This window comes from Populus trichocarpa, chromosome 6, assembly GCF_000002775.5.
Source record: "Populus trichocarpa isolate Nisqually-1 chromosome 6, P.trichocarpa_v4.1, whole genome shotgun sequence".
Taxonomy (NCBI): domain Eukaryota; kingdom Viridiplantae; phylum Streptophyta; class Magnoliopsida; order Malpighiales; family Salicaceae; genus Populus; species Populus trichocarpa.
This window is the reverse complement of record NC_037290.2, coordinates 58545-86302: the sequence shown is the minus strand read 5'-3', so window position 1 is coordinate 86302 and position 27758 is coordinate 58545. Positions and strand designations below refer to the sequence as shown.

The 27758-nt window shown below is 35.4% G+C and overlaps 3 protein-coding genes across 16 annotated transcripts; 2 read left to right on the top strand and 1 right to left on the bottom strand.

Moving 5' to 3' along the window:
- Nucleotides 1–1641: 1641 nt before the first annotated feature.
- Nucleotides 1642–5582, top strand: LOC7489182 (E3 ubiquitin-protein ligase WAV3). Its single transcript, XM_002308699.4, has 3 exons — nt 1642–2425; nt 2734–2883; nt 4066–5582. Exons 1-3 carry the CDS (start codon nt 2288–2290, stop codon nt 5404–5406), a joined length of 1629 nt encoding a protein of 542 aa, XP_002308735.1. The 5' UTR covers nt 1642–2287; the 3' UTR covers nt 5407–5582.
- An 11429-nt stretch (nt 5583–17011) lies between these two features.
- LOC7458457 (myb family transcription factor PHL7) lies at nt 17012–20755 on the top strand. Of its 10 annotated transcripts, none has more exons than XM_052454142.1 (8): nt 17019–17341; nt 17591–17720; nt 18153–18387; nt 18951–19027; nt 19152–19194; nt 19299–19347; nt 19588–19657; nt 20018–20755. In XM_052454142.1, exons 3-8 carry the CDS (start codon nt 18168–18170, stop codon nt 20555–20557), a joined length of 999 nt encoding a protein of 332 aa, XP_052310102.1. In that variant the 5' UTR covers nt 17019–17341; nt 17591–17720; nt 18153–18167; the 3' UTR covers nt 20558–20755. The 10 variants fall into 10 exon arrangements, with proteins under 10 accessions (XP_024459395.2, XP_052310102.1, XP_006380858.3 ...); XM_006380797.3 differs by having other exon boundaries at nt 17021–17341; nt 17555–17720; nt 19290–19347; XM_024603629.2 differs by having other exon boundaries at nt 17023–17341; nt 17594–17720; nt 19290–19347.
- A 206-nt stretch (nt 20756–20961) lies between these two features.
- LOC18099730 (uncharacterized) lies at nt 20962–27644 on the bottom strand. 5 transcript variants are annotated; one of them, XM_024603616.2, is made up of 15 exons: nt 27470–27638; nt 27101–27389; nt 26584–26960; nt 26393–26474; nt 26215–26318; nt 25197–25323; nt 25024–25118; nt 24808–24931; nt 24235–24315; nt 23907–24005; nt 23641–23823; nt 22801–22938; nt 22663–22719; nt 21745–21879; nt 20962–21346 (listed from the first exon to the last, which is right to left on the bottom strand). In XM_024603616.2, the coding sequence occupies exons 3-15, from the start codon at nt 26622–26624 to the stop codon at nt 21125–21127; spliced, it is 1488 nt and encodes a 495-aa protein (XP_024459384.2). In that variant the 5' UTR covers nt 26625–26960; nt 27101–27389; nt 27470–27638; the 3' UTR covers nt 20962–21124. The 5 variants fall into 5 exon arrangements, with proteins under 5 accessions (XP_024459384.2, XP_024459386.2, XP_024459388.2 ...); XM_024603618.2 differs by having other exon boundaries at nt 27204–27389; XM_024603620.2 differs by having other exon boundaries at nt 26584–26910; nt 27204–27389.
- Between the last annotated feature and the right edge of the window lie 114 nt (nt 27645–27758).

Sequence of the window (27758 nt, the reverse complement as noted above, 5' to 3'; positions counted from 1 at the left end):
ATAATAAAAAGAAGATTTATTATTAATTAGGATTTGTTTGGCAGTGCCAATTGAAAACGCGTTTTACCAAATTAATCCGTTGTCCATCTCATTAATTATCCAGACCCCTACGTTAATTGCTTTCATTTTTCCTGTAGACATCAACCCTTTCGAAACATATACTTGACAGGATTGAGGATGCCATCATTTATCTAAAGGGTTTAAGGCTGAGCTTTTGCCACGAGAAGAGGGAGGGATGCCGGGCCAATTCTAGCTAGGACATGTATAATCATCCAGCTTTGAATTAAGTAGAAATTGTATCATTTGTCATAATAACAAAAGGCCAAAGATCTTGGGCCCCTTCCCTTTCGAATTTACAGGGGGCGATTAGACCTATATATCCCTTTGAGATTAATACTACTGGAAACAGAAACCCAAGATTAATTAGGCTCAAGACCTGCCATTCTTTCTTGTGTTTTGTAGGTGATGTATTGAAGTATAATATGAGTTATGCCCATTGATGTTGATTATAATTAATTCTATGCGTGTATGTTTAGGGTGCCCGGTCCAGGTGGTGGCAGGAAGAGGGAGATGACCCTTTTGAGTGCCAAATGGAATGCAACTGGTAGAAGGAAGAGTATTTTTGGCGCCAAGGCAGCCAACCAACCAGCAGTATCCTTTGAACTTGAAGCCAACCGAGGAAAAACAAGGAGCCAAAAGCTCCTTGGTGGCTTGGTCCCCATGGAAAATCTTTTATTCTAAAGGAAACTTGAAATTCAAAAAATTCCAACGGTCTTTTTCACGTTTCCCCTTGGTTTTTCTTCTTGGCTACACTTGTGAAGTGATGTATTGTTACATCAATGCATCAATAATTGATTAGAGGGTCTTTCACTGATTGCTAAGAGAAGGGAAATGTTATAGGAGTAGAAGCCACATTAATAAACAAGACGAGGGCATTTGGCAAAGCAGAAGCAGCTAGCACTATGCTAGAGGGAGATTTCATAACTAATACGATACAAGAGGGAGGAAGAGCGGGGAGGGAGAGGGTGGAGTGGCCGACTGGGACCTTTGGTCCTTGCAAGTCAGGTGGGAGTAGCTAGGTGGTGGTCCAATATTGTCCACGACTCCATCCATGTAGTGTATGTAGCTAGGTTGCATGCAGGGGCTGGTAGGGTCACTTTTGTTTTTTGCCTGTACAGGAGCAGTATTTGCCAATTCTTTCCCTTTCATGGTCTACCACCAATAATGAATTCAGGCACCAATATATTCGTTCCATTTATAATGTTTGGTTGCGAGTGGCTCTCCACTCCGCTACCCCATGCCTTGAAGAGAGGTTAATTTAGTGTCAACGCCAATGTATCCATCCATTGCATTTATTCACAGAGAGGTCTACTAGTGCCAACGCCAATGGATTAATTATTTGTTAAGATGTTTAATATTTATCCATATATGTTATTTGATTTTTAAGAGTTTTAATTTATAATAAATCCTTTTATCCTTCACCACCGGACAGGATATACTTGTGTGGTGACATTAGTGATATAATTAATTAATTGTCAATCCAGGATTGGCAGGTTGAGCAAGCTCTATTATACTGTTCTTTTTTATTTAAACACACACACACACACACACAGAGGCACAGATGTAATATAAACATGTGTCATCCTTTTCACAATGATTACAGCTTAGTATCTGACAAGCAGGAGCAGGTCCTCTCTCTTTCAGGGGAAGACTATCCGTAGGAGTCCAACCATTATCAAGAATATGTGGCACTAGTGCTTCATCAGACAGCAGTTTTCTCATATTTTTTGTTTTTTACTTTCCTTATTAATGTTAATTAAAAAGAATAGAGAATAATATTATGATCCATGAGGATGAAAAGGAAAAGGTAAAGAATGTCTCTTTCTTTTTTCTTCTTTCTTTGCCCTTAAAGAGTGGTCAAGGTAGAGAAGGCTAGGGATGGTAGAGAGAGGGGGGGAGTAAGAAAAAAGGGGGGGCAAGGAGATAACATTACTTTAATGCAAAGTGGTAGAGAGAGGTAGGGTTATATAAAAATGTTGGAGTTGGCCTTTGCCTAGTTAAGAGGGGGAGAAAGAAGAGAGAAAGCAACACAAGCTCCTGAAGAAACTGCAGGATCTGGCAGTGTTTTGTATGCCCCTTTTCAGCTTTTGTGTGCCACTAGGACTCTTGGACTAAGCTTCATTCATTCATTCATCAAATCGAAATTCTTCTGATCTCTACCATTGCACTCTGGCATAGCATAGCATAGCATAGAGGAATAGAAGCAATAAGAGAAGAAAGAAGAGATATGGGGGTAGGAGCAGCGTCCTCCAAGCTGAAAAGGGCAGCTAAGAAAATGGTGGTGGCTGCATGCACCTCCTTCTCTTCCAGAAAGCCACCTGCTCTTGCTGATCCTTCTGCTTCCCTTCATACCAACTCTATCAATGTAAGTCACTCGCTTCTCCTGCTGCTCGTTTCCTCAATTTCTCTTCTTAATTAATCCATAAAACATCAATGCAGTCCCTCTCTCCACAAAACTCCAAAATTGTTTTCCCCTTAATTTTCCTTCCTTTTCTTTTGTTTTTTTGGGATGCAATTTTATGAAATCAACATATACATTGATTTATGACGATAACAGTCATTTTTAATCTCTCCTCAGAAATCCATCTTCGTGTAATTTGCATAAAATTAATTAACGGAAGAGGATTGTGATTAATTAAGATGGTTGCTAATATTTGCGAGTGAGATTTACAGATCTCGGATTCTAGCCTAGCAACGTTTCCAACAAGGACAAATAATAGCTTCTCAGGGGAAGGGGAAGGGGAAGATGATGATGATGATGAAGAAGAAGAAGAATCCAACACCATCATTAGCAATAAAAATAACAACAACGTGGCTTCTAAGGTAGGCAAGACATGTTTTTGTCTTCTCTTCGCTTTAGAGGACTTGAATTGATGTCTTAATCTACCTGGCTATGTCCATTTGTTACATTAACTTTTGGAATCCAAAGTTCGACTGCTCTCATGCCTCGTCTCATCTTATGTTTATCTGTGTTCTGCTTCATTTCACAGTTGCCCGCGAAATATGAGTGGCAATTCTCTAGGACATGGAGAGAGGACAGGACCGCCTTTTTCATTATTTTTTTAAAAATATCTCTCTGTTCATTAGTAAAATTGCAGTGTGATTCTCGAGGAAACTTTTTTCTTTATTTATTTGTTCATTCAATTTAAAGTTCTGAAAACTACCTGAATCATTCATTTCCTACAAAAGCATGTGATTCTGAATACTTGCACTTTTCATGAGCCCTGATCCACCCACTGTTAGTATCTCTATGTTAGCGTGATGATTGAACTGTATTTTTCCCAGTTTTAAAAGTTTTTGATTGATCAAAACACATTCCTGTAAAAATTCTCTTTTGAAATGCTGTTTTTTTCTTTTTAAAATCTACCTTTCCAAGTCACAACCACAACACCTACCTTAATCAAGTCCCATTTACCACCACATGATTTCTAACCAATTTTGTCTTCGTTCAACTCCTTGCACTATTTATATTTGTTGGTGATCCATCATGTCAATTATATTAATTTCCCTCTCACTTTACTTCCCACGATATTGTTCATTTCTAGTAACCACAATTAATCACCCTTCTCAAAAAGGGAACAAAAAGAAAACCCACAATCATAACATTTGGCCAACTCTCTCCAAGTCAAATTTTACGTTTCAGGTTATAAAAATCATCATTATATAGTTCTATCAAAGGACAGTATTGATACAATTGTAGCCTCCTGACCGAATAATTTCCTAGATAATTTGCTCTTCTTTTACTCTTGATACACCGCAATAACAGCACAATATTGTTGATCCATTATCAACAATTGAATGCAGACCACAATTCTTAATTCAAATTTTTTGGGATTTATTTTTATTTTTATTTTTAGGAATATGTTTTGCATGTTCTTATATATTTCATCCTCGAGATTATGATCAAATGCTATTTTCATGATGTATCTCTTACTTCAAATTCCTGCCAGGCATGCTCATGGATTTGTATAACTAACCTATTATGTGGTTCATGTGATGTGGCAGAACTTGTGCGCAATATGTCTTGATCCTCTGAGTTACAGCACAAGCAACAGCCCAGGGCAGGCCATATTCACAGCCCAGTGCCGTCATGCATTCCACTTTGCCTGCATCTCATCCAATGTCCGCCATGGTAGTGTCACCTGCCCCATCTGCCGTGCTCGTTGGACGCAGCTTCCCCGCAACCTAAATATGCCTTGTTCCCTCTCCTGCAACCAAACTGACCCCATTCTCCAAATCCTTGATGATTCCATTGCCAACTTCCGGGTCCATAGGCATTCTTTCCTACGCTCTGCCCGTTATGATGATGATGACCCCATAGAACCTGATCAGACTCCCAATTATCCCCGTCTAGACTTCTCTATAGTGCCAATCCCATTGACAATCTTTCACCATCCTCGCACACAACATTATCAGCACCACCACAATTTAACAGCAGGTTCCTCATTCTTTTCACACCCACCCGCTTCTTATGCATGCACCTCCTCATCGAATAGGATATCTACTGCTGCCTATCTCTCAGTAAAGTTGGCAAATCAACGACCAACAGATTTAATTCTGGTTGCAAGCCCCAATGGGCCACATCTTAGGCTTCTCAAGCAATCGATGGCATTGGTGGTTTTTTCTCTCCGACCCATTGATCGTTTGGCTATTGTTACTTACTCTTCAGCTGCAGCCCGTGTGTTCCCTTTAAGACGCATGACGTTCTACGGTAAGCGAACAGCCTTACAAGTCATTGACCGCCTTTATTTTATGGGACAAGCAGACCCAATTGAAGGTCTCAAAAAAGGAATAAAAATACTAGAGGATCGTGCACACAAGAATCCACAGTCTACTATCTTGCATCTCTCTGATAGTCCAACAAGATCATATCATACTATCAATATGCAAGTTCCTATTCCCATCCACCGGTTTCATGTGGGATTTGGCTTTGGCACTTCAAATGGATTTGTCATGCATGAATTTGAAGAGTTCTTGGCAAGAATGCTAGGAGGTGTGATTAGAGACGTCCAGTTGAGAATAGGGGATGAAGCCAGGATTACAAGGCTCGGAGAGCTACGGGGAGGTGAAGAAAGAAGAATTGTGTTGGAATTGGGCGAGTCAAATTATGTTAGTGTAGGATATAGCTACATTGATGGCGGAGTTGGTGAATGCAACAGAACAGGGGAAACTGTGGTGACTCTAGGGGAAAAATGGGAAGCAAATGAGGATGGCAGAGAAGCTGTAGCAGGGAGGGACTCCAGCAGTATATTTGGTGGCAGGAGTAGCAGTGTTGAAAGTTGGGATTACCATGACCCTTACATGGCTAGAAGATGGGCTAAACATTTGCATGGCTATAGGATTTGAGTCAAGCAATACCTGTAGTTTATATCGACGGGGGATTTCAGTGATTTTCCGTGAGCCTCCTGATAGTTTGAGCAAGTAGCCAACTAGCCGTGCTTAGATAGTGGTTTACAGAATTTAAGAAAAAAGTAGTTAAATTTTGAAGGAAAAAAATCATACTAGGTGCTTTGATTCATTTATATCTCCATTGCAATTTTCTACTACTTGAGCTTCTCATCCATAAATGAATGTGTCCTCCCCTCAACAAGGCTTGGAACTTGAAATTAAGGAGTAACGCAACCAAGAGGAAGAACAAGCAGGCAGCAAAGTAGGATGATCACATTATGCTTAAACACATTTACGAGTGATGGATCAGATGAATAAGAAGAGTGTTTAGCATTAAGAAATCACAAATTAATTGCCATTGCAATTGCAAGTATATATCAATTAATTCATGCCTATTAGCAAATAATGTATTTTGTCTGCAATTACAGCTATCGAAGTCAAATGACTTCTGAAGACTTGAGCCACGGTCTGCTCAATGATGAAGCAACCAACAAGCATTAGCATTGATCATGTATTTATTTTAGAAATTTGTCCAATTGGCAGCTAATTGTTGTTCACACAAAGGCAAATTCTGGGGAAAAAAAGTCCATCTAATTAAACAAATAGAAGAAGCAGCAGCAGCAGATATATAGACGGTTAGAAATGGAAATTAAGCATCTTCTCCTCAACCATAACCTTAACTCATCATCAACTCTGCCACCCTCCCTCCTGCATTGTCAACTTTGTAGTTTGTAATTTTTTTTTTTTCAAGTCCAGTGAAATAAAAGTAAAACAGCTGGCTGTCAGTTTTTCTAAACACAAATCATTAATTAATCCAGCCAGTCTGAGCTTTGGTACACTGTTTCCTTAACTTTAAAATTTTATATTTGAGATAATAGTAATAATAAAGCCCACTTTATCACTATTAGTAATAATCCTCCTTTCTTTTATTATAGCATCTCCTCATAAATGAGGTTTATATATATATATATATATATATATATATAGCATTGTAATAGCAAAAACTAATTTAGAATAGCTAATTGTATTTTTTTTTCTAGTTTAACGTGGGTGTCCGGGCCAGCTTACGCGCACCTCGACTAATCTCACGGGCCCTGAAGTTATATTTTAATATATTTGATACACAATTATTTTAATAACCTGATATGATTCGGTTGATTTGATGGGTCTAAAAACAATTTAGATGATTCTCAATCAAGTCAATATTAAATGACGAAATTAAAAAAAAAATTAATTAAAAAAAAACTAAAAAATAACCCGAATTAATCCTGGTGAACTCGTCAAGCTCATGACATGGATCATAAGACTATGATAATCTCATGGAAAGAAAATTAAAAAAATATAGATTTAAAAAAATCAAAGGAAGAAAACTAGTAAAAAAACAATATTGTAATGAATAGTGTTTTGTAGGGTTTTGATATTTTTGTAAGATAGGTAGGAATATCATTTGTGTAAGAGAAATGATATTATAATAATTTGTTGAGTATGTAAAACAAATTTTGAAAAATCAAATTAATATTTTTTTTATTTTTTTTAGATTTCCTTCTAGCACATACATAGAGATGCTTTAGACAATGTTTGGTATGCTAAAAAATGATGGACTCGACAAAATAATTTTTTTTATGAAGTTGTTTGGTGCACATTTAGATAATATATAAATTAATTTTTATCCTATCCAAGTCTGTGTAAGTGGAGAAATTTTTTGTCTCACTAAAAGGGATAGAACAGGTCTATCAAATTCTCTGCACAATGGTTAATCTAGTTAATCTAGATCAATATAATGATAAAAATAATTGTTATTATAGTTTGAAACTCGACTAGGAGCGAACCCGGGTCACGAGGTGGGTTGACCATTGACCTGAGTCAACGTGAGGATAAAAAAGTTATTATCATAGTTTTAAAACCTGACTAGGGATAGAACTAGAGTCAGGCCCAGGATACAGGTTGACTATTGACCCGTGTCAATGTAAGGATAAAACTAATTATTATTATACTTTTAAAAGTCGACTCGGGGGTTGACTCGGGGTCAGGCTAAGGTTGCGAGTTGGGACCATTGACTCGGGTTAACGCAAGGATAAAAATGATTATTATCATACTTTTAAAACCCGACTCAAGGATCAACTTGAGGCCAAATCTGAGTGATGGGTCGAGTTGACCATTGACCTGGGTTAATATAAGGATAAAAATAGTTATTATCATACTTTTAAAACCTGACTTGGGGGTTGAGCCAAGGCTAAGCTCGGGTCACGAGCCAGGTTGATCATTGACCATTGACCCGGGTCAACGTAAAAATAAAAATAGTTATTATCATAATTTTAATACTCAATTAACAGATCGACATGGGACAAGACCTAAGCTATGAGTTGAAATAGTCAACCCAAGTTGATCCAAAGCAGCGTAAGAATAAAAATGATTATTATCATAGTTTTAAAACCTGACTCGGAGGTTAACCTGGGGTAAGACTCAAGTAACGGCTTGGGAGGGTCAATCTGAGTTGACCCGAATAAAAATAGTTATTCTCTCTAAGCTTTCTTAGCTATTTTCTATCTTTTATGCTTTTTAATAATATTGAATTACAAACCTTTTTATTGGCATAAAGTCTTAGAAAATTAAGAAATTACACTAATCTGAACAAGAATTATATTTTGTCGACTAAACCAGTCGATAGTTTCTCAACTAGTCGACCATTTCAACTTATTCCATCTAATTTCTTTGTCTTAACAACTAATTTTCAGAAATCAATTTACTTTCAACACCCCCCTTAAACTTGATTTCTTTATAACTCTCAACTTATCTCTTATCTTGATAAAAACATCATATGTGAGTGACTTTGTAAAGATATCTGTGACTTAGTCTTGTGTCTTTACATATTTTATTTCAACTTCCTTATTTAAAATACAATCTCGTAGGTAATGAAATCTTATGTCAATATGCTTACTTCTATCATGAAATATTGAATTTTTTACTAATGCAATGACTGATAATTATCCATATAAGTTTTAATAGGCTTCTCTTATAGCATTTTTAATTCCTTTAATAATCTCCTTATCCACATGGAATGACAAACATATGATGTAGTAACTATATATTCATCTTTCCATATTGACAAAGTGACTCTAGATTGCTTATTTAAACTTCATGTAAATGTTATGTCCCCTGTGTAGAAAACAAAACTCATAGTGTTTTTTTTTTTATCATCCATATCTTCAGCCTAATCACTATCACTATAACCCACAAGTTCAAAACTATTAGAATAAACATAGAACAAGCCAAAATCAACAGTACCTTTGATATACCGAAGAATTAGCTTCAATGCTTTAAAGTGTGTCATAGTTGGTGTCTCTATAAACCTACTCACAAGTCCTACTTCAAAAAGAATATCCAAATGAGTTCATGTTAAATATCTTAAATTCTCAACTAAGCTCTTGAATGTTGTAGATTTTATCTTCTCTCATTCATCATTCTTTGACATTTTTACTTTACACTCAACTGAAGTATTTACTCTTACACAATCCTTTATCTTGAACTTCTTAAAAACCTCCCTTGCAAACTTTTTTTGATTCACAAAGATTTCATCTTCTTCTTATTTGATCTCAATCCCTAAGTAGTAGGAAATGAGACCAATATTCATCATCTCAAACTCCTTGATCATTGCTTGCTTAAAGTCTTAAAATATCTTTGGATTATTTCCTGTAAAGATCAAGTCATCCACATACAAATAAGCATGATCATAAGTTTTACAAGAAGCAAACCAATGAGCTGACAATGTAAGAAAGGTACATCTACAAAAACTACGTGGTAACTTTGAAAAGTTACATATGCTTGAATCAAAGAATATTTCAGAATACTTTGCAAAAGTATTGGCCATATACAATTAAATGAAAAGATATGAGGAAAATATGGAAGAGACACGTGTGGTAGAGAATATCCTACGTTTACTACAAAAAAAGTTTCATTATGTAGTGGTCGCAATAGAGGAGTCGTAAAATATAGATTTTCTTTCAATACAAGGTCTTATGGGAAAATTACAAGCCCATGAGGAAAGTTAATGAGATTCAAGAGGATGTGGGTGCACAAACATTTTTTTTCAAAGCAAGATGGTTCTGGATATTCCCAATAAGAAGAAGGAAGAGAAAGACTTGGAAAAGAAGGTCGAGGAAGCCTTAATAGATCAAACGGTTAACCAAATGAAAGGAATCGATCAACTGATTTAACTGGCAGTAGCAATCCAAGATCCAAATTTGATAGCAAGTGTGACAAATCAAAAGTTAAATGTTATAGTGTCAAAAGACAGGTCATTACGCTAGGGATTGTTGGAGTCTAACCAAGAGGGATTGTCTATTATATACCAATGATGAAAAGCAACATATTGATCTTAGAACAATTATTGGAGAAGGGGTATGAAATTAAGATGAAAGATCATACTTTGACATTACTTGACACTAAAAGAGATATGATTGCAAAGGTAGCCATGATAAAAAAAAATAGAATGTTCTTACTAAATATAAAGACGGATGTGTCTAAATGCCTAAATGCATGTGTGAAAATGAAACTTGGCTTTGGTATTTGAGACTTGGGCATGTAAACTTGATAACTTGAAGATGATGGCACTAAAGGAGATGTTGAAGGGTCTACCATCCATTATACATCCAAATCAGTTGTGTGAAAGATGTTTAGTGGGCAAGCAATTTTACAAGATTTTTTTGAATGAGTCTACGTCAAGAGAAAATCAACCCCTACAAGAAATACATGCTGATGTTTGTAGTCCTATAAAACCATGTTTGTTTGATCATGGTATAAAGAGACTCCTAACAGTGTCTAGATCCCCACAATAAAATGAAGTGGTGGAGAGAAAGAATAAAAATATCCTTAACATGACAAGAAGCATACTCAAAACCAAAAAGATAAACTCTACAACATTTAAGAGCTTAGTTGAGAGTTTGAGATATTTAACATGTACTCATCCAGATATTCTTTATAAAATAAGCCTTGTGAGTAAGTTTATGGAGACACCAACTATGACTCACTTCAAAGTATCAAAGCGAATTCTACGATATATCAAAGGTACCATAGATTTTGGCTTATTATATGGTTATTTTAATGGCTTTGATTTTATGGGTTATAATGATAGTGATTAGGCTAGAGATACGGTTGATAGAAAGAACACTACAAGTTTTGTTTTCTACATGAGAGACACGATTTTCACATGGAGTTCAATGAAGCAATCTATTATCACATTATTTATTTGTGAAACTGAATATATAGCTACTACATCATGTGTTTGTCATTCCATATGGCTAAGAAGATTATTGAAGGAATTATGAATGTCACAAGAAAAGCCTACAAAGATTTATGTGGACAACTCATCAGCTAGAGTATTAGCTAAAATCCATTTTTTTCATGACAGAAGTAAGCACATCAACACAAGATTTTATTATCTAAGAGATTGCATTGTAAACAAGAAAGTTGAAGTCAAGTATGTGAAGACTTAATACCAAGTAGTAGATAGTTTCACAAAACCACTTAAATATGATGTTTTTGCAAAGATGAGAAATATGCTAAGAATTATGAAGAATGATGACAATTGATATTAAAGGGGAGTGTTGAAGTTCAATATTAACTAGGATTTAGGCTAATAGGATTTAGAGTTTGTAAGAGTTTTAATATTAGCCAAAGAAGGAACTCTAGTTAATGTAGGAATCCTTGATGAAGAAAGATTTATAATAGACTAGTTTTTTAGAATCCTTATTTAATTAGAATGTTAGATTCCTTATTAAATTAGAATTTTCTTGAAATAGTTTAATTCCTTTATTATCTAAAACTTGAGGCCTATAAATAGGCTTGTAATCTTAAGCATCACACAAGTATAGAGAGATATCGAGAAGAACTATAAAGGTGTATATTTTGAGAAAACTCTAAATGAAATTAATATCATTCCTCTCATTCTTCTCATTGTTCTTATAAATTAGCTACCACACCCTATCCTTTTTTTCCAACAAGTAATGAGTGTTTGAAAGTGGGTTTGATTAGCTAAGCTTGAGATGTAGTTGATAATCAAGAACTCTTTAATTTTCATTTAGCTCATAACAAGTTGCTTTCAGTTTCATCATATGCATGAAATGTAAGTAATTGACATAAAATCTTTCATTATCATTCTATAAGGAACTAATTCAAGTGGACTTTACATTTGGCTCTAAACTCTTTCTCTTTTGCTTAGGGGCTCTATGCACCAGCTAGCTGATCTTTATATGTTTGTTATGCAGGCTGAGAAGCACTTGCATATTCCCCTGGATGCAAAACGAAGATATCTGACCATGCTTGAGAGAGCTTGTAAGATGTTTACTAGTCAATTTATTGATGCTGCAGTTATCAATACAGATAGCCAGAAGGGGGTGGGAACTAATACAACTATAATTGATTCTCTTGATTCACTTGGCTTTTACTCCTAAACCTCTATGAATGGTCAAGAGGAACCATCTCAACTCAAAACTTTAAGCTATTAGATGAGGTTCTAAGATATGATTTATATTATTCTCTAACATACTCCCTCAAGTGAAAGCTCTTTGGGCTTGAAACCTGCACAGGTTCACACTATCTTGTGCTTAATTTTTATCAAATAAATGAGGATGGTGAGATTTGAACTCGTGACCGCTTGGTCATCCAGGCTCTGATATCATGTCAAAAAATCATCTCAACCCAAAAGCTTAAGCTATTATTTGAGATTCTAAGATATGATTTATATTATTCTCTAACAAATCGATGTGCCTAGTCTTCATCACCAAGGGGCTGATTGTTCTACTGAAAGCTGCCTGACTTCTCATGAGAGCCCTGGAGGTTTGAATACGGAAGGATCTCCTGCTGGAGGGAAGACAGGCGCTGACCTTGGAGGTGGCAACATCTTTAATTAATCTGGGGTGAAGCAGAAATGGAAACTGCAGGAGTTAATGTGACCCAAGTTAATTCCTACGGTGCCTGTGTATGGTATATAGAATTAAAAACTCCAGGATGATCATCTTATGTGATTGGGTATAAGATTCTTTAATGAGTTACAATTTCAAGTGTAAAAATGAGGATATGGTCATTTGAACTGCAGTGAAGACGACTTTTCTCGTGAGTGTAAATTTAACCTTTGAATTAGGCATTTTGATGCTGATTAAATTGACTTGTAGTTTTATTAAACTATCATTGTCACTATATAATTAATTTATCTTCTCATACAAAAATACAGTCTTGTGCTGTGAAAAAAAAAACTGTTCTGATGATTGAATTTGAAAGAAATGATGTGTGAAATGCGAATATTTGACCTGGTGTAAATGAAAACAGCTAGCTAGCTAGCTAGCTAGCTTGTGCTGTGAAAGATACGCATTTTAGGAACACAATGACTTGGTTGATAAAAGCCATGCAAGATCAAAGAAAATGCTTCGATGGCAAATATCTTGTAGTGTGAACGTGATGGTGGAGGGTTGAACCGGCCCCCACTACCACCTTCCCCACACAATGGAGTTTTGTGCGCGAGATTAGAAAACCAAGCAGGCCATTGTGGAACCTTCCCTTTTTAGTGCAAGTTTTTTCTTTTGCACAAGGAAATGGTTTTGGAAGCGCAGCCGTCTATACAAAAAAAAAAAAAAAAAAAAAGAAGTTACTGCGCGATATTGAATTGGATACAAGATAGATACAAATTAATACATATATTTTTTCATAATTAATTGTTCTTTTCATCTGATATATTTTATCATAGTCTTAAGAGATTTAATATGTATGATTTCTAAGAACATATGATTTTCTTTATTATAAATGGATAATGCAAATATGACTTATATACTTTAAATTTAACATGAGAAGAAAATTAAAGATAAATTACAATAGCATGGTGTATTTATATATTATGAAATTATATAAACCATCTAAAATATTTATTGATATTGTAAAAAATAGTTAAACTAAAAAAATTTAAAAATGAGATAAATGGTAATAATTTTTTTAAAAATAAAAATAAATAAAGAGTAAGTGTTGCTGGGCTTAAATGGCTAGCATGCGTGCCCAATTAGTTTTTTTTTAATTAAAATATATTGTTTGTTTAGATAGATGAAGAGTTGTCCAACGATTCTTTTTTAGCACCTCTAGTTATTAAAAAGCAGGGTTTGAGTTTTTGAATTTTAAAAATCATTCAACTTGTTTTCACTTGAAAATACTCTAAAATCATCTTAAAATCTCAATAAGTTAAATTCCAATCCAAAACATCCTCTATTCAATTTAAAAATAAAAAACAATCAAATCAAATAAAAAAACTTTATAGGCTTCGATTCTTTTTTTTGGGCGTGTTTAAAGGGTAATATCACCTCTATTAAACTCATTATATCTCCAAGACGAATCCATTGACATCAAGAACAGTTTTTTATATGGTTAAAATGTGGTCCGTCGAACTCTTCTCTTTGCTCTCTCTTTTCCAATAATTTTCTCTTCTCTCTCTTAACATTCAATGACTTAAACATGATAAAAAATAAAGTTGAGGAATGAAATGAAGAAATTATAAAATATATAATTATGTTCAATTAATGAAAAAAATAAAATTTGAGAAACCAAATTGAAGTTTTCCGCATCCCAAGAGCAATGCAAATGAAAAGGGCTCCTTTTTTTTGTGTTAGCTTTAGCTTTAATCGCTATTCTTTTTAACTTTCTCAATAATAACCTAAAATTTTGTTTTGTAGAAATATAACACTGGAATATGGTCCTTGTTCTCATACTAAAGTAAGTCCTAAAAAATAGAATATGGTCCTTATTCTCATACTGAAGTAAGTCCTAAAAAATATAACATTTAAATATATCTTGTGAGAATTAAATTAATAAATGTTAAAGGATAAAAAGAAAAAGAAATAAAACTTAATTGAGGAAAACATAGCCCAATAAACAATAATGGCTCGACTTATTGTTGTCTTAGGTAACGAGGCAGGTGGAGGAAGGATTGAGAATTTGAGATTTTGGTGAAATGGAATTAATAGAGAGAATGAATTCGTAGAATAATTAATCACGCGTGCGTTTAATTTGTTGCCAAGAAAACCAGCTGTGTGTTATTCATTCACGACAAGCTGGATGCAGTATCCCCAGTAGTACTCTCTCCATGGTCCATGCATGATATTATTTTATGCTGTGAAGTGTCATTGTTTCTTCCAAATTATGCAACCTGTACTGATCAAACAGATCGATCGACCGCACAGCTTCTTTTCTGATCTTTCCTTTCTCACTCTCCTGTCTGACCTTCTGGGTTCTGTATGGTTATATATAAATGAATGCATGATCAGTACATGTAAATTTATCAGCTGAAGAGTAGTACTGTTCCTAGTTCAAGTTTAGTCCATAAAAACTGATCACTATATATATAGTTAACGGCCAGCGCTTCATCTTAGTTCGTGATGCTTTATATATATATATATAAGACAATGCATGGAGATATATATCCCAGATCGATCGGAGGGCGGCCTCGACAACAATTAAACACCCGAGTGAGGACAACAGTACTACTATATATACATCAATAAATCCATTAATATTGCAGTTGAGAAGAGTGATCATAGCCTAGATAGATTGTTAGTTTCAAAGACAACTCGGTCAAAAAGTTGTAGACACATGCATGAAGCTCTTGGGTTTCTAAAGCCACTTAACTTGTTTTTGTAGCTAGGTTTTTTCGTTGTCCAAACCCAATATATCTTCAATATGATATTCTTTGAGAAGTTTTCAACGTACAGCCTCGTCAATATATATTAATACCTGTTAATTTAGCCACATGGAAGGAAGCAACAGATGGGATTGGAGAGATCGAGTCCCTCGATAGATCGCATCTTTTGGGAGGCAAGACCGATCGATCAATAGTGAATTAACTGCGGATACTTCTATGGCTAACTAATCTAACTCCAAGCCCGTATATATATATATATATATAATCACCCGAATAATGATGTTATCTATCCATGTACTAATTTTTTTTATAAAAAAAAGGTTGCATGAGAGCACGACAAAAAGTACCATCTTTGTTTATTTATTCGAGGAAGAGATATTAGGAATGATTGGAAATACAAATAAATAAATAAATAAATACGAATTAACAATAAAAGAAGCTAGGGTTAGGCAAATAAATGAGGAAGAAGAAAATCCAAACACATAACACTCAATGAAGGAAAGGAAAGAGACGGAAACTTGCCGGAATATTATTTTAGTATCTCTCTTGTAATTATAATTTAAATTGGGAGAAGAAAAAGGAATATAAGAAAAGAAGATTCCGTGAGAAGGCCGGTTGTACTCACTCTCTTTAGTCTTGTCCTTCGATTTCAATCCATCCATCGGTGTCATGTTCATGGTTGTCTTATTATAATATAATTATCCTTTGTGTAATTGTAATTCATAGCATCACCTTATCCTTAATTTTATTGTATTTATCAATCAATCATTATTTATTTTGTGTAGTAAGTATATATTACCACACTACACAAGGTATAAATATATATTATTAATCCTGATTAATTGACCCCAAAAAAATTGTTTTTGTAAAACATGATTAAAAAAAAACTAAAGGTCTAACTCGAGTTTTTGATTAAGTTGGGTTATGGAATGTCTTAACTTGTTTTTTTTTTTTAAAACCAGACTAGTCTAAATCTCGAGTAAATGGAGTCACAAGTTGACCCAGTCTAAGTTTTCTAACTATGTTATTAATACCAGTAAGTAACAATTAATCGGCCATATTAAAAACTCTATTGCCCTTAGTCAAGCCACGACAGCTAATATTGCAGTACAAAAAATATATAATAAAAATTATTTTAATATATTTTTAAATAGATAAACACATTTTGAAAAACAATATACACAATAAGTATTAGTAACATACTCAAATTTCTCGATTTAAATAGAGTGTTGATCGTGAACTCATGATTGTAGAGAGAGCTACAAGTTCAATCATCTTTTTATGTAGAGAGGGTGTTTGAGAGTTTGATGATGGTTGCTTTTCAAAGTAGTTTTTACTTGTAAATACATCAAAATAATATATATTTTTTTATTTTTTAAAAATCATTCCTAACACCAGTACATCAAAACAATCCAAAAATATAAAAGAAATTCATTTTTTAAAAAAATAAATTTTTTAAAAAACATCATTCTTAAGATGTTACCAAATACCAAATAGCTTCGGAGTTGTCAAATATACAAGGTGGACAGGTTAGAATTTAATTTAAGATTGTATTTCATAATATTTTTTATTTAAAAATATGCTAGAATAATATTTTTTATTTTTAAATTTCTTATTAATATAGCAAATAAAGTTAAGAAAAATTAAAAGCGCTTTTAAAAAAACATTTAATTTTTTTATTTTTTTAACTTTAAATTAATATTTTTTTAATATTTTAAAATTATTTTAATATGTTGATGTCAAAAATAATTTATAAAAAATAAAAAAAATATTTTTTTAATATTTTTTAAATAAAAAATATCTTAAAATACAACCTTCAACCAAACAAATTCTAAAACTTTTTAAAATCACGGTCCGCAATCCCAAAGAAAGGAAAAAAAGAAAGAAAATAAAAGAGAATAATGGTGGACTGGGAGGGTGGTGGTAGTGCTGCTCCCTCATTTGGGTCAAACAAGTCTCCCCCCTCTCGTTCTCTCTTTCTCATTCAAAAAAAAAAAAAGGACAAATTATTTATCTTTCTATATAGCAGTGTTAATTAAACAGAGCGAGAAGGAGAGATTGATTAATAATAGAGATGACTACTTAATAGATTCTTTCAACCAATCAGTCATTAATATTACGATTAGGGAAAGCAGCAGCAGCAGCAGCTCCGAAATTCCAGCAAGATCAGCAAAGGTACAGGGGATGGGATTAACAAGAGTCCGACGATAGATCTGGGGAGTACGTATTATTTTTCTTCTTCTTTTTTTCACTCCTAATTTTGCTTTCAATTTTCTTTTTTTGATTTGATTTGATTTAATTTGTGATTTGTTAATAAAGCTGCCTTCCCTTGCATCTTACTGTTCTCCCAACTTATTCTCCACTCCTCTTTCTTGTCTTTTGTTTGCTTCTCCTCTAACCTTATAATTAAGCTCCAATTTTGGTGAACCTTAGGAAATCTTGGTGGAAATAACCTTGAATTCATTGCAGCAGCCAGAGATAGTGTTGAGGATCAATTGGGGTCCCAATCACTTCCCTTTTCTATTCAGCTTAGTTTTCAACAACCCCTTTTGCGGAACCAAAGATCAACTCTTTCTTTGAGTTATTCAACATCTTTAAGGTCAGGGTGTGGAATATTGGTAATTATTATTTAACGCTGTGTGTTGTTACATCCAAGTTCTTATGGTCACTTCTTTTTCTGAATTCCCCATTGATTCAAAGTTGCTTCAGGTAGTACAGTTTTACCCAATTCCAGGGTTTAGAGATTTAGTGACAGAAAAATATCCTTAAGCCTTAGGTTATGGTCCCTTGTAGAAAAATTGGTGTGCTGGATATTTATAATAATCATGTGTGTTTTTGCCAAGAAAATCAGAGTCTTGTTCATTCACGACTTTGGTTAATAATAAGGATGCACTATCCATGTGTAGATGGATATTCTATTTTGTTCAGTGTGTTTTTCCAAATGCAAGCTATACTCAAATGGAACTGTTACACTTCGTTCCTCTTTCCTTTCTCATTCTTCTGTCTGACCTGCTGGGTTTTGTGGTTATAGATGAATGCATGATATATGTATCAGCTGGAGAGCGTTCCTAGTTCAAGTTCGGTCCATAAAAACTCATTAGTTAATGATCAGTATTTAGATTGTGATGATATGACAATGGATCCCATCAATGGAGGGAACAATCTCAACAACAATCCTAATCTTGCCTCAAAGCAAAGATTGCGTTGGACTCATGAGCTTCACGAACGCTTTGTTGATGCTGTGGCTCAGCTTGGTGGGCCAGATCGTAAGTCTCATAAACATCCACGTGACTGGTCTTTTATTTCTAACTTTGATTTTTTTGTTATTTTTTAAACACCATTTATCTGATTTTTTCAAATATATTCTTTATAAAGCATTGAAGTGCTTAAATTAGTGAATGCCTTTTTTTCATGCAATTCTAGTTGTCTCATATGTTTAATTGACAAGTTGATTGTTTCTAGAGAACTTTGATCTGCCATTGGATATCCTGTTAAGCATTTTGTCTAGATGGAAATATCTGGCAACTTTTGCATATTTTGACTGATGGAAAGGCAGGCGAATACAGAGGGAGGCAATTGTCAGGAAAAAAATAAATACTAGATGACTTGTCATAGGGCTCCCATTTAAATAAACTTCTTTTTGCCTGAAGCCGGAAATTTGTTTATTTAATTATGTGAGAACCCAAATGAGAGTTATAGCTTGATATAACTGCATGAAAAGGCAGATCAGATGTTCAAAACATGTCAATTTATTGAACAACTAAGGTGTTGAAGATTGTTTTTTTATTAGATTTTTTTTTAATTTAAATTCTCTTACCTCTCTCTCCAGGGGCTACGCCTAAAGGTGTTCTCAGAGTCATGGGTGTGCAAGGCTTAACAATATACCATGTTAAAAGCCATTTACAGGTATAAACTCAATTCCCATCCTATTCAAAACTTCAAATTCCTTTTTCTTTGATTATTCAGGAAGCAGATACGCCATGTTCTTGTTTAATATCATCTAATGACTGTGATCTCCTGATGTGTCCAGAAATATCGACTTGCAAAATACCTTCCTGACTCCTCATCTGATGGTAAGCCCCCTTGATATCTGCTGTTTATGTGCTTATTTGCTCATGCATGCCACACTGTTTGTGCATCTCTTAACAAATTAAAATGGTAATGCAAGGGAAAAAAGCGGACAAGAAGGAAACAGGGGATATGATTTCCAATTTGGATGGTTCATCGTAAGTAGAGCTTGTCTCTTCTCCTCTTTGTTTCTGTTATTCATAATAATTTTGTTCATAGAACCACGTGTTGTGGACTTCTTTTGGACACTCTAGACTGAAGAATTTGGTTTTATTCTAATCATATAAAACGCCTTGTCACCTTGGCTGCAAAGTCATGACTCACAAATTGTATATTTCCTAATTTGTTTTGAATCATTTGGAGATTGGCTTGAGTTATTTGAGGATTCTTTTTTGCAGTGGCATGCAAATTACAGAAGCACTCAAGCTGCAGATGGAGGTGCAAAAGCGTCTACATGAGCAATTGGAGGCATGTTTTCCTTGCACTCGGCATCCGATTAATTGGTTTATTATCATTTTTTTCCCTCATCAGTATGATCATTTATCACCGACTTGGGCTTTTAAACTCCTGCTTGAATGAGGAGAAAGGATTAATCCATTTCTGTTGATGTTTTTGGGAGATGGAAATAATAGCAAGAGCCGAATTTTACCATCTTTGTTTATTTATTTATGAAACTTTAATATTTTTCAGCGCCATCATGTGTGGAGACTTCTATGCACATGTGTCCTTGGTTCTAATCTAAGGTCTAACTGTACTGTGTAATCAGAGGTTTATGTCCAACCCTACTCTTACCAGCATGCAATTTCTTGTTTGCTTTGAACATAACAGGTACAGAGACAGCTACAATTACGCATAGAAGCCCAAGGGAAGTATTTGAAGAAGATAATTGAAGAGCAACAACGATTGAGTGGAGTTCTTGAAGATGTGCCTGGCTCGGGGGTCACTGCCCCAGTATCAGGTGATAACTGCCCAGAATCTGACAAGACAGACCCAGCAACCCCTGCCCCAACTTCTGAATCACCCCTCCAAGACAAGGCTGCCAAGGAACGTGCCCCAGCAAAGAGCCTTTCAATTGATGAATCATTCTCTTCTCAGCCTGAGCCACTGACACCAGATTCACGTTGCAATGCTGGCTCCCCAGCAGAGAGCCCTAGAGGTGAGAGATCTATGAAGAAGCAACGGGTAAGCATGGGTGTAACATATGGTAAACAAGAGATGGTTCTTACACACCAGATACTCGAGTCAAGCTTAAATTCCTATCCACGACCACACTCTGCCTTCCTGGGTAGAGAGCAGTTTGATCCTTCATCTGGGTTATCAATGGGAATCGAAGATCAAATGGAGAAAGTTTCAGGCAGTGATGTTTAGTTTTGTTGGCTGCATGATTTGGACCCTCCTTGACTCTTTACATTTTGCCTTGCCTGTAATTTCAAACGTGTTTTTAATCAGGTCAAACAAATTGATGTTAGATAATTAGGTTTAAGGAAAGTTGTCCATTTTACATTGATATCCTATAAACTTAGTAGATGCATTGAGTAAATGAGAAACAATATCAACGAGGATGAATTTGGTTATAACTGCAATCGCCCTCCCTGGCAGTTGCAGTCATTAATTGGTTTCTGAACTACGAGATTTCTTAGTTCTGCACTGCACGCTTGTTCACGTATAATTGACTATCATGCTCCTTGACAAATGGTCACTAGGAAGCTCTGCCTCGGTTTCCAGGGTAAATAACAAGGACTCCCTTGACATTTTTATCCAAATCGATGACCTTTTCATCCTGAACGACCTTTCCATGCCATTAAGTTTGCCAAGATAAAAAGAATCAAGCCTCTTGACTATAAGTGGTGGGGATGGACAATATAACAATTCAAACTTGGAGGTGGATTAAATTGAGTTTGCAACTATAAACATGTTTCTATGGTACAGCAGCTGTCATGAAGAACGATGCCTGTGATGGTTTACCCTCCTTAGAATGCAATGGCGTAGACGTTTGCTGAAGGCCTCAAGCTTTTCAAATTTCTCACCCTTGAGCTTCTTTGGCACTGTAAGAGCTTTCTTCTTCTTCTTCTTCTTCTTCTTCTTTTCCTCTTTTGTTGGGACTGGGGATTTTTGCTGTATGCTTCCTAGAGGTGTTGCAGATGCCTTTAGAGTCATCTAAATACAAAAAGAAAACGAAGAAAATGACTTTCTTATAGTTATATGATGCAGATTAACAGATTATTTTGCTGGCATAAACGCAGCAATTTTATAATGGTTCTCATTTCTTTAATGGATACCAAATGAATATCTATCTTTTCTTTTCTCGCCTGGGGTGTGGTGGTCTTTGAGTGTGTACAAGATACCCATGCTTTCGATGATCAACGAAAGGAGATCTTTAACTGCACTAGGCCAAACCAACTGAAACTACAGCCATTATGCATGCTTTTTTTTTTAAAAAAAAAAAAAAAAGTTGCACAGCATATATACAATAAGGAAAGCAGGTGAAAAAGGGCACAAGTTAGTGTTGAACCGAATCTACCCAGGAAAAATCATGAAAGAGCAAGAGAAGTGACCTCATGGCTATTGTCCACAGTTCTGCATTCAGCAGGAGATTCTTCATCGCTGCTTCCTAGGGAGGAGCATCTTCCCCAACTCTCTCTATTAGAGCTTGTATAAGAGCAACACTCGCTCTGGCCATTTGGTTTTCCCTGTAAAATCAAAATTCCCATATCCAGTGAAAGATCAGTAAAGAATTTCAGTCGAACTCAAAGCATGGGTGCAAGCCCAAGAATCACATTTAGGAGAGTAAAAAGACGTGTGTGATCCCAGCAAGGCAGAGTTTGTACAGTAATTAGTAAAAGATGTAGAAGTAATGCAGATGCATAATGACCATTAGGGCAGTTGGCTCTATGTATCCATAGTGTCCTCGACTAATAAAAAAAATAACATCATAAAGGAAAACAAAAGAAAAAGAAATATCAGGCTATTCAGAATATTTAAGATATAACTTAGGTGTTAACAACCATGACTCATATCTCATTCTGTCTTCATTACTTGATTTCTAAGGTCACTGGTCACAACAAAATCAAACGGTGTCATTCTTCGCTACATGCAATACTTTTCCAACAACTGTGTACCTGAACTGCAAGTACTATACTCTAAAATGTCACATTATTTGATTAACCTGCGTAGGTTATTTTAAGGGCAACTTGTGTGTATACTGTAACCATTCAGGGCATTGGCTGGTAAGAGAGTTACTGGGCACACAAATGTATGAATCTTGACGGGAGTAAAAAAATCCATTTGAGCTAAAAACTGCAACGCCGCCATTGAATTTCCAATAAATGTTTGGCCCAGTGCATTTAGCCAAAGACACATTTTGCACTAGCCAAGGACATACACAAACAACCATCAGTTCTCCAGTACTGGTTTCTCTCTGTTATGACTACAACCAGGTTTTTAATGTTCAAGTTTCCATTAACTCAATTCACCTGCAAATTTGATGGCTCATCGCTGCAAAGCCCAGCATTTTCACTAGCCATGGAGTCCTAAATCATCAACACAATATTCAATTAAAAAAAAACAACAGAAGGAAATGATTAATTAAGCACAAAAGAGAAGGTCTATACCACTATATTAGCTAATGGTGCAACTTCAGAAAGAAGTTCGCTCACAGATTTCGTGGTTGGAATGCTAGGACGAACAGAAGAACTTGCAGCATCGGTACAGGCAGAACGAAGGCCTGTGATTATCTCATACAAGAGGCTCTAGGAACAAAAATTGGCAAATAATATTTGGTTTCATTTTCTCAAAGAAAAAAAGAGAAGAACAAATAAACAACAGGCCATAAGTTATCATTGCATCATGCTGGTACAAAAGGAGCACTATCATGTTGCCAATCCTTTTGGACGGTAGATGCACCGTCAACTCTCAAGTAGTTGTCATGGGCATTTTTATGGTAACGTTATAACAGTCCAAGCATAATGAGTTTTCATTTTCACGCAAAGCACTCATGTTGACTAAACAGCTGTAAGAAATTGTTGAATAGTTATGGTCATAGTGTGTCTTGTGTATTTGATTTCTGCAGTCCTTGCAACGCAAGAGATCTCACAAAATAAATAAATAACAGCAGATATACATATACTTCGGATAAAAAAAATCATAAATAAATAAATAAAATTGACAGAGTTAATATTTATAATGCACACCCACCAAATGGGTGAGATGCCGCTTGTTAAATTTTAAGTTACTATAATGGTCTCTGGGTAGTGAGCTAGCTTATTGGTGCAAAAGCTGAGATGCTTAATTAGAAACAGATTCCAAGAACCAAGAAGATGTTAGAGGAATTGGTACCGACAGCAGTAAAGGAAAGAAGATAGCAAAAGCCTTAGGTTTGTTAATTACCAAAATCAGCAACTGATCTGAAGTTGGTGTTTTAATTGTTCAAAAAAGCTAGGTAAGGAGATCACCTCATCCATGCCAGCACTGACTTTCAAATCACCCAAATCATAATATCTCTCAAGCTTATTTGAAGAAGCTGAAGTTTGAGGAGGGTGAAGGACATTGAAGAAGAAAATGGATACCGAGTCATAATAAAACTGCGGTCGAGAAGAGTTGTGATCGCCATCAAATTTTATCATGTTCTTATCCCCCTGCAAAAGATGGAAACTTTGTTAATTTGTCAAAATGAGCCAATATGGTTATAGAAGGATAAGAAATTTGGAATGATAATTACTGCATAGGAGTTAAAGATGAGGTCGGCATGGCAGGGTTGAATGAATTTGTCCTCACTGGCATGCCCAAATAGAGCAGGAATGAATGTTTTGGGTGCTACCTGTGAGAATCAAAAGGCATTAATGCCTTTATATCATCCAGGAAATAAAGAACGCAACATATTACTGAAAAATGGGTGTGTGAACGTGGAAATAATATATCTGATGCAAATAAGTCGCATACAATCCCAAAAATTAGGCATTGTTTTTTTTTTTTGGTGGGCGTACTATAAGAACAATAGTAGGATGGTATGATCTCAACATCTAACGGTCTAAGAAACAAAGACAAACCTTTAGGCAGTTAAGATCCATAATATCAAATTTTGCCTTCTTCTGAATCACCCAACGCATGTACTGTACCGCCATCTTAACCTGATTGCAATAAAATGTGTAAAAAAGTTACATTTGTATATGCCAGACATTAAGGGAAATAAAACAAGTTTTGAAACTCCAAATAACCTCATATTTCCAGATTGGTTATATATGATTAACAAAGATGAAACTAACAGCATCCAAACCCCAAAAATTACCTGAGGCCACACTAGAGAATCCTCAAAGACACAAATGGTAAGGAAAATAACAGAATAAACATTCAAGGTTTAGAAACCTAGTCAAATACATGGTTACAAGCGTAGCATGCAGTATTTATAACTTGGAGATTGATCATTGAAAATGCTGCATATAGTTATCCAAATCAAAAGGAAATGCAAATTACAAGACAAACACCAATAAATTGCAGAAGTAACAGAAGGATCAACAGACTAAACCAAACAAAACAATATATCAAAAGTATTGGTGTAAGGACAAGTGCAAGAGCTTCCAACAGTTAGGCACAAAACAAAAGATAGAGAGACAGATCCATACAGTAAATTTTGGAAGCCTGATTTTGTATACATCAACGAGTTCCATCATTAGATCAAATAAATTTGCAAAGGCACTATCCAGCACCATTCCAGCTATGGATGGGTCTTCTGCTCCATAGAGAAGGCTGAATAATATTACAGAACAACCACTTATCAGTTGTGTTAAGAGTCCTTAAAAAGGTATTTATCATCTCAATTATAAAAATAAAAAAGGTACCTAGTGACTGCACCCATTGATCGTCCCCACAGGCCTATACATGATATTTGTTTGTTGCTTCTTAGATACGAGACCACTACTTTGAGGTCATCTCTCTGTCATAGGGGAAAAGAAGGCATACAGAAAATGAGAGAGGCCAAGTTACATAAGGACTTAATAGAGAAGGGACGTACCTCATGCCAACCAAGGCTCACATAATCACCATCAGATAAGCCAGAACCCGAAAAATCAAGAGCAAAAACAGTGATATTTGATGGAAGAAGAATTACAGCAGCCTCATTTGCATCTGCTCTACATCCGCTGCATTTTTGTGCAAGTTGCTAATTGAGTAAGTTTTCTGCCCTTGTGCACTATCTAACAATTACTAATTTAGGGAAAGGACGAGGAAACACAATGCACTGTTATATACACATATAGTACATTTCACTGCAGATCTAGATTTTATAACTAAGCCCAAGCTGACTTTGATGTTGAAATCGAGCACCTTAATCCCAAACCAGGATAAAGGAGAAGACTTTTAATACAATGACAGCAAATGTAAAACCACTTTCAACATATGGATGTAGATGTCACAGAACCCTAGTGATGCATTGTATCAGACTCCTGATGTTGTGAAAAGTAGGCTATGGTGCTGGGTGTTAACAAAAAAAAAGAAGCCACATTGGTGCCTAAATGTGGTGAGAAATAGAAAATGGTTCTCATTTATTAGTGGAGAGGTGCGGGTAAGGAACCTAGCTGGAGAGTAGGATTGGTTTCAGGACATGAAATACCAGATCTTCGACAAGAAAGTGAACAAAGTCAGTGGATATGATGGCTGGGAAGAGAGCCAACATGGCTTGCCTCTGGTCAATGAAGTCACTGAAAGAAATGTATGTAGAATGGAAAACCAGATTATAGACTTAAAAATATATTATACTGAAATGAATAGCGATAAGGTAATGGTCTAGAAAATTATCTATGAATGCATCAGTGATTTGATTTGAAACAGAAGCAAATAATAGATTTGGCCAAAAATGAAAACTAATTACAACATTTTTATAGAAAATTTGATCATATACAGAATATAACGAACCAAAAAAGGAGATCCATGTAGCCTACCTAATTAGTTTGGAACTAAGGCTTATTTAAGCTGAGTGACGAGACTATATAGAAGCAAAACTACATGGAACTGTCAGAATGATTGTTGCCTACCTGTTTCCATGGCAGTATATAACGCAAGGAAGGGGAGTATCTTCAGGGAAAGATGAAGGCAGGTAATGGCTGCATCGCAAGGTATGACCCCTTGCATTGGTAAGCTGCAAGCAATTAAAGACATAAAGTTAAAAATGGCAGTAAAAAATTACTGTGAACTAATGATGCCCATACTTGCCTCCAAGTCTTGTCTCTTGTATGCTCTACCAGCAAGAGTGAAATCCTTCTCCCATAAATACTGATCTGGGTTATAATCCGCCCTGTACAATAATATATGGAGCTCAGCCAAATACATCATCAATGACAAGAAGAAGCATATTTTGATTAAAGGGAAAAAAGTAAACAGAAATAGTAAGCACAGAAGGGTACCTGGGAGGGCGAATTACAAAATTGATGAACTGGCCAATCATATCATAGAACTAAACTTGGTTTCTAATTGGGCATATCCAAAAGTATATCCTCCCCTCCAAAAATGTAGCAAACTTGAGCCAAAGTGAGCGAGCGAGCAAGTGAATGATGATGAGAATCTGAACTCAACCACCCATTTACTTGTCTATTTTACCCCATGCCACTTTCAGGGGGGTTTTTTTTTAGGAGTAAGAGACTGTGACAGTGAGGAAAAACAGAAAGCAAGAGAAAAGGAAAGGAAAAGTTTATCAGGAGATCTCAAAAGGAAGGAGTGTTGGCCTTTAAAACCTGGAAAAATAGAATTTCAATTCTTCAACTAGTTGAGCCAACTCATCGTCCTTGCAATGGAGAACGGAAAAAAGAATACCAAATTCAGATCTTAGAACATTAAAGACATCAAACAACAAACACCTATTCCTACTTGACCAGGTAAAAGACGAAAAAATGAAAACTTGATGAGAAAGGGTTTCCTTTATACCTTGAGAGAGAGAGAGAGAGAGAGAGTAAGTCCACGTCTTTACCAACAACAAAAATTTAGATTAAAAAGAGCCATAAAGAAGGAGGAGGAGGAGTGTTTTGACCTCGTTGCTTGCTGCGTGGGATGTGGTTGGGTCGTCGCCGGACACTGGGGATGGGGGAGAGAGAGAGGCACAGCTTACAACAGTACTTTCTACGCTTTTGTTTGATTGATTGTTTTTCTTCTACCTCTGCTTCCTTTTGCCCTTTTCTTTTTATATACCATTAGTAAGTGTGTTCTATTCATTCATCTACATTATTGAATAAATAAATAAATAAGAGAAAGGGACACCAAATTTTTATTCCATTTTAGGATTTTACTTGCATCTACCTGTGTCAGCCATTGCCAGCTTCTGCGTGTCTCCGTCCTGTCCTTTTTGACCTTTACCGATGCTCCTCCTAGGACGACGTTATTCTGTTGTTGTAGTATTTGTTGTATGATTAGTTATCTTATTTCTTTACTTCTTCTTTTCTTGGACAGCTAACCAACTGACCATTCACATCACCTTCCTCCCTTCCCCCATTTTGCTCTCCTTTTTTGTTTTTTTGTTACGTTGTACTAGTACACCACAGACAACTACAATGTTGTTAGATCATACTACTACAGTAAGTGCGCTGGT

What these genes read in the sequence shown, in the direction of transcription:
- LOC7489182 (XM_002308699.4), top strand. Translation starts at nt 2,288, where the DNA reads ATGGGGGTAGGAGCAGCGTCCTCCAAGCTGAAAAGGGCAGCTAAGAAA. An exon ending in TTCATACCAACTCTATCAAT is followed by an intron (nt 2,426 to 2,733) that starts GTAAGTCACTCG and finishes TGAGATTTACAG; the next exon opens with ATCTCGGATTCTAGCCTAGC. An exon ending in ACAACAACGTGGCTTCTAAG is followed by an intron (nt 2,884 to 4,065) that starts GTAGGCAAGACA and finishes GTGATGTGGCAG; the next exon opens with AACTTGTGCGCAATATGTCT.
- LOC7458457 (XM_024603627.2), top strand. Translation starts at nt 18,168, where the DNA reads ATGTATCAGCTGGAGAGCGTTCCTAGTTCAAGTTCGGTCCATAAAAAC. An exon ending in TCCTGACTCCTCATCTGATG is followed by an intron (nt 19,195 to 19,289) that starts GTAAGCCCCCTT and finishes TGGTAATGCAAG; the next exon opens with GGAAAAAAGCGGACAAGAAG. An exon ending in TCCAATTTGGATGGTTCATC is followed by an intron (nt 19,348 to 19,587) that starts GTAAGTAGAGCT and finishes TCTTTTTTGCAG; the next exon opens with TGGCATGCAAATTACAGAAG.
- LOC18099730 (XM_024603616.2), bottom strand. Translation starts at nt 26,624, where the DNA reads ATGATTGGCCAGTTCATCAATTTTGTAATTCGCCCTCCCAG. An exon ending in TTTGTAATTCGCCCTCCCAG is followed by an intron (nt 26,475 to 26,583) that starts GTACCCTTCTGT and finishes ATTATTGTACAG; the next exon opens with GGCGGATTATAACCCAGATC. An exon ending in TCATCTTTAACTCCTATGCA is followed by an intron (nt 23,824 to 23,906) that starts GTAATTATCATT and finishes CATCTTTTGCAG; the next exon opens with GGGGATAAGAACATGATAAA.